At 45.6% G+C, this 6,220-nt stretch overlaps 1 protein-coding gene across 1 annotated transcript; it reads right to left on the minus strand.

Annotated features, from left to right (window-relative positions):
* Nucleotides 1-196: 196 nt before the first annotated feature.
* On the minus strand, nt 197-5,942 carry cct3 (chaperonin containing TCP1, subunit 3 (gamma)). Its single transcript, XM_063899734.1, has 14 exons — nt 5,788-5,942; nt 3,891-3,952; nt 3,581-3,631; nt 3,243-3,305; nt 2,928-3,024; nt 2,700-2,817; nt 2,403-2,589; nt 2,140-2,289; nt 1,904-2,036; nt 1,675-1,756; nt 1,369-1,549; nt 836-1,081; nt 617-748; nt 197-494 (listed from the first exon to the last, which is right to left on the minus strand). Exons 1-14 carry the CDS (start codon nt 5,813-5,815, stop codon nt 402-404), a joined length of 1,623 nt encoding a protein of 540 aa, XP_063755804.1. The 5' UTR covers nt 5,816-5,942; the 3' UTR covers nt 197-401.
* Nucleotides 5,943-6,220: the final 278 nt, after the last annotated feature.

Below are 6,220 nucleotides of genomic sequence, written 5' to 3' on the forward strand. Positions count from 1 at the left end.
GCCTGATGAACTTCTGATGACAGAATACATGTGGTAATTAAAGAGTCCCTCGACTGTTACATGGTGATGTCACTATGTTCTGGAAGTAAACAAAGGAGCCGAGCTGTAGCAGTCTGTGCTTTCAATGGAAACATGTTACTGATGCTTTCTTTGCACAAAACAACTGGAAGACAGACAAGTAAACAAAGCACACAGCTGTGATGAGAAAGAGTTTATTTGTACAGTTAATGAGGAGTGTTTATCTGTCAATAATCACAGCACACTTCACAAACAGGTTTCTAACTTTGACTTTGACGGTTTATTTTAGTTTCAGCGAGTCATCTGGTCCCCACACACACCAACAGACACACACACACACACACACACACACACACACACACTCGAGCTCAGTAACAGCTGATCTACTCGGCTCCCTGTCCTCCCATCTGACCGTCTTTATCTTTCTTCTTGTGACCGGACACAATGTCATCAATACGCAGCAGCAAGATGGCCGTCTGCAGGGAGAAAGAGAGCCAGGGAGAGAGAGAGAGCGAGAGACACAGGTAGAGAGAGAGAGACAGGTGAGTCACTGATGGACGTACAGGTGATCTGGAAGTGATGATAGGAGCAGGCTCACCTCCACGGCGGTCTTGTAGACCTGGGCTTTGACGGCCAGCGGCTCCCAGATGCCGAGCTGGATCATGTCGGCCAGACAGCCTGTCTCTCCGTCCACGCCCCAGTTCACACTGTCCTGCTGCGTGTGTTTCGCCTAGAAACAGCAGAACCATCATCAACACTCTCCAAACAGCTGTTACACAAAGCTGCTGAGAATAAAGCTGCTGTCAATCAACTTTACCCTCAGTGAGGTCAGGACCCGGATGGTGGAGGCTCCACAGTTTTGGATCAGGGTTCTAGGTATGACCTCCAGGGCCTGGGCCACAGCTCTGTAGGGCCACTGCTCCACCCCAGTGAGGCTGCGGGAACGCTCCATCAGACGCTTAGAGACAGCCATTTCCACGGCGCCCCCCCCGGGCAGCAGGGCGGGTTCTAATAGAACGTTACGGCACACCTGCATGGCGTCCTGCAGGTTCCTCTCCACCTCCTGAACACAGACCGGGTTCCTCATCAGATACAGTCACAGAAGAGGGTCTCTGGTCACAGTACAGGGTCTCTAGTCACAGTACAGGGTCTCTAGTCAGTACAGGGTCTCTAGTCACAGTACAGGGTCTCTGGTCTCTGGTCACAGTACAGGGTCTCTGGTCACAGAACAGGGCCTCTAGTCACAGAACAGGGCCTCTGGCCACAGAACAGGGCCTCTGGCCACAGAACAGGGCCTCTGGCCACAGAACAGGGTCTCCAGTCACAGAACAGGGTCCAAGTGGTTCTCACCGCCAGGATCTCCTTGCTGGCCCCCCTCAGCAGGATGGTGCAGGCTTTAGGGTCTTTGCACTCGGTGACGAAGGTGAAGTACTCGTCTCCGATCTTCTTCACCTCAAACAGACCGGCTCCAGTTCCAATGTCCTCTTCACGCAGCTCGTCCGTACGGTTAGCGATACGAGCGCCGCACGCCCTGAGAGACGGACACGTCAAAAACACGCTCTGATAACATGTTTGTATCACCACGGAACACCACAGATCTGTACGGGACATGCATTACGTCACAGTGTGCGCTGACAGCTGATTGGTTGCAGTTACCTGGCGATGCGGTTGTTGTCAGTCTTCCTCACACGGCGGATGGCGGTGATGTTGGCCTTCATCAGGTAGTGCTGAGCCAGATCTGGGGTTTTGTTATTATTTTTTACACGTTACTCACAAGTTTTCATTCAGCTGACAGCTGATCCACAACTGTACTGCATTACATCACTTCCTGAGGATTTCATATGTCAGAGTGATCATGGGTGGGTGTGTGCATGTGTGTACATACCTGAGATGCCCTTCTCAGTGAACAGCAGGTCTGGCTTCAGGCGGATGATGTCCTCGCAGATGTGCTGGATGTATTCCTCCTCCATCTGCAGGATCCTGGCGAAGTCCTCCTCCTTACTGATTTCTATGTCCGTCTACACACAGGATTTAAAAATGCAAGCACGTCATCATTTAGGTGTGTGTGTGTGTGTGTGTGTGTGTGTGTGTGTGTGTGTGTGTGTGTGTGTGTGTGTATACCTGGCTCTCCCCCTTCTTGTACTCCAGAGAGCAGTCCAGCAGGATGATCCTGGGCTCTTTGATCAGGCGTCTCATCCTCGGGTGAGTCACGTCTTTGTTTACCATCACACCGCGCAGAACGCACGAGTCCTCGATGAAACCCCCGGGAACCTGAACGCACCACAGGAAGTGCCACGTATTAGGAGATGCACCAAAATGACTAGCTGGAACAGGAAGTTACGTAGACCTTCAACAGGATGTAGAACCCTCCAGGCGGTACGTACTTTCTCCACCTTGGCGTAATTCTTGATGTCTATCTCTTTACGTCCATTGTCCTCCAGCTCCACGGTCCTCACGGCGTCCAGCGCGATGCCGCACGCCATCTCTGACCAGCGGCTCAGAGCCTTGGTGTTGATGGCAGAGTGAACGATCTTCAGCATCATGGAGCGGTCTGACGTGTCCACCGGGGTGCTGGGGGGAGAGTCAGTGAGAACTACAGGGCATCATGGGAGCTGTAGTGTTCCATGGTGTCTCCTACATAAGCCTCTTTAAAGTGTGTTGTGAGCATCCTGCTGCTTTACCTGATCTCCTTCAGCGTGTCCAGGATGTCGTCCAGAGCCTGTCTGTAGGCGCTGATCACCACCGTGGGGTGCATCTGCTGCTCCAGGAACTGCTCGGCCACTGACAGCATCTCCCCCGCTACACACACACACCAATAAGAGAGTCCTTAACATGACTCAGCATTATGAGTTGCCACCACAGAAACCCAACTCCCTGCTGCTCTGTGTAATAACAATACTGAAGCTGACCCAGGATGATGACAGACGTGGTCCCGTCCCCCACCTCCTCGTCTTGGGTGCGGCTGATCTCGATCATGGACTTGGCTGCAGGATGCTGAACCTGGATCTGTTAGCATGGAGACAGAGGGCATTTGTTACATCCCATAATAACACACTCAACTTGAAACATATGCTTTAATGACAATGCACTGGATCAGAAACACATGCAGACTCCTTACAGCAGATACACACTTGAATGACTTTCATTCTGAGGTTTAACGATTGTAAAACCTCAGGTGATCTCTGTCTGTAACGTGTTAATAAACTTCAGTATTCAATCCTCACCTCTCTCAGGATGGCATTTCCATCATTGGTCATAACGATCCCACCCATGGGATCGAGCAGCATCTACACGCATAATAAAAACAAGAAATTACATTTAAAAAACGTACCAATGAGCTGTGAACCGTTCATTTTCTAGAAGCTCTTCTCTCTATCAATGGTATGTCGTTTAAAAGTCAGTCTCAGAGTCTTAGGGTCCAACAGCTGTGTTTAATCTCCAAAGATACAAACTTTAATGTAAACAGAGAAGCTGTGGGCAGCTGATGACAGACAGGATGTTTGTCTGCAGTTTAAACTGGGTCATATTAAAAGGTGTGTTAAAGTTTGTTCTGCAGGCTGACCTTCATCATGGCTCGCGGGCCGAGGCAGGTCCGGATCACATCAGCAATCGTCTGAAACAAACACATGTTAACGAAACATCTAAACACACATCAGCATCATGTGAGTAAATAACATTAGATATTAATATTCCTGGGTTCTGGATCAGTTGTGATTAAAGCTCCTTGTGTGGGGTTTAATCACACTCAGGAATATTCTGAGCTCACTCAGCAGCTTGACAGAATGTAAACATCATTTCAAAGTAAGATGTCGCAGTCTGAGCTTTTATAAAATCAGAAGAGAGTTTCTACAGAGATATGCAGAAACACTGACCTTAGCGGCGCTGATGTTTCCGGTCTGGACCTTACGGCCCGACTCCCTCTTCATGTTCTGGTCTGTCAGGAGGAGAAGTCATTTATTGAAGACAGAAAATAACTCATGGACCATGACGCAGCATTTAAGAGTAAAGACATATTTCAGACTCAAACACCAGCTGTGCAGAAAGACAGGAGGCACATTAACCCGTGTGACACAGCAGGGTTAAATAATATAAACACAGCATCTCTAAAACTGAGCATTACTGCAACAGCTGGAGACAATACTGCTGTTTGTTTATTAAATATTAACACCACAGCATCCAGAAACCAGATTAAAAGATGAATTATTGATTAAATCAATAATTCAAACAATTATCTAAGAAAATGATGAGCTATAATATTATGTTGCTAATTACTTGCATCTTCCTCTATAGTTCAGAACGGATTACAATTCAGTCAGTAGCATGTCCTCAGGGCTCTCAGGTCACATTTAGGTATTTACAGAATAGCTCATCAACCTAAATGCATCAACCTCTCTGATCTGCACACAGGTGGGTAAATCAGCAGTTTATAAAGTTATGTAGTTTATCATCAATAATTATGAATACATAAATGAGCCACATGATCAGACATCGACCTCCTCCGGTTTTTGCAGTTTATTAAAGTGTTAGCTCTGAAGGATCATTGAAAAGCAGTTGTATAAATGATTAAAAGTGAAAGAAAGATGTTTTATAAAAGTGTACATGTAAAATATAAACCGACAACACGCCATCAGTTTCACATCATCAATAATACATACTAACCATAATACTGATTAAATTACATGATAACTACTAATAACAGACTTTACAACCAACATAAAACCTCCTATCATCAGCTGTACCCACCATGATATCCTCCAGACCAGCTCATTAATATATATTATGGGATGGTTTCTCAGTGAGGGTGTGGCTACATCAAACTGCAGCACATTGTGTTAGCATTAGCTATGTTAGCTCCCGTCACAGCCTCTTTATAAACACATCTGAAAACACTGCTGATTTAAAGCTACTCATTTATTCATAAACAATAAAAACATTAACAGCGAATCTAACTGACGATGCTAAAGGGTTAGCTTAGCATGATGGTGGATGACTGCGCATTTATACTGCAAACAAAGACAACATCCTCACAGAACAGTTAGATATCAGTCAGAACATACAGTCGTTATACTGAGCTGCTCGGTTAGCTATCTTAAATATAAAGTCTTTAATTCTGTACAGAGAGTATCTGTCAAATAGAACAGTTATCGGACTCTGGTCCAGAGAGGATCTGAATCCTGCATTAAAACGGCGCGTTTCAGGAGAAAAGCTCCGGATAACGAGCCGTCAGACCCTTCAGTTTGATGTCCCTATATAACTCCTGGTGTCGGAACAACAGTAGCAGTAATGCAGGCGATATTAGCACCGTCAGGGGTTTAGCTGATAGCTCAAACAAGTGTGTATTTAAGTACTCTTTAGTATATTTGTTCTTGATTTTTATTTTTTATTTAACTGCTTCTCTATTCTTATTTAAGAGGCAAATATTGCACTTTTTACTACATTTAGAAACACTCACGGGTGCTTTGCTAACATATGAAAGACCTGATATGCTGTCTATATGGGATTAGCTGTTAGCTCAGTGATGCTAACAGTAAGCAGTTAGCCACATGGTTAGCTTTTAGCCTGTTAGCTCAGTGATATTAACCGGATTAGGATATAGCATTTAGCTCGGTGATGCTAACAGTTAGCCACATTAGCTCCGGTTCCTCTTTGTGTCGCAGCCCGGCAGCTCTCCGGGTTACCGGCTTCAAACTTCTCCAAAAAGCAGCACACACATCATCCACGTTAGATAATACATGTTAAAGTATATTAATAGTATTTCTGGGTACTTACTGAGCACTAAAACCTGCTGGCCCATCATTTTGACAGCGCGTGCAGGGTCTTCAGACTGGAAGGTTCTGTGAGGCACGAGGAGAAGGAGGGAAGACGGCGTGGGGGCGGGAAAACAACTGCAGGTCTGGCCAATCAGCAGAGCCGCTCAGTGTGATTGACATGCACGTCCACCAATCGGGTGAATTAATTGAAAGGGTTAACGTGGGAACCGGCTCAGCCTTTTATGGTGAAAACCAACCCGACTCCATTTAGATTTTACACGATTCAGTTTTTAATTTTAAATGTTTGTTTTTAATAACTTTTTAAAAATAATACATTATGTCATCAAACCATGAATCACATGTTTTAATGGTGTATTACAGGTGTTTAAATGTGATGGTGTATAAAGATATCTAAACTGTATAGAGTAAAATAAGATGTTTTATTTTGGTAA

Source organism: Eleginops maclovinus, chromosome 13, assembly GCF_036324505.1.
Source record: "Eleginops maclovinus isolate JMC-PN-2008 ecotype Puerto Natales chromosome 13, JC_Emac_rtc_rv5, whole genome shotgun sequence".
NCBI lineage: Eukaryota > Metazoa > Chordata > Actinopteri > Perciformes > Eleginopidae > Eleginops > Eleginops maclovinus.

What these genes read in the sequence shown, in the direction of transcription:
- cct3 (XM_063899734.1), bottom strand. Translation starts at nt 5,815, where the DNA reads ATGATGGGCCAGCAGGTTTTAGTGCTCA. An exon ending in GAAATGCCATCCTGAGAGAG is followed by an intron (nt 3,025 to 3,242) that starts GTGAGGATTGAA and finishes CCATGCTAACAG; the next exon opens with ATCCAGGTTCAGCATCCTGC. An exon ending in GGGTCCTGACCTCACTGAGG is followed by an intron (nt 749 to 835) that starts GTAAAGTTGATT and finishes TGCTGTTTCTAG; the next exon opens with GCGAAACACACGCAGCAGGA.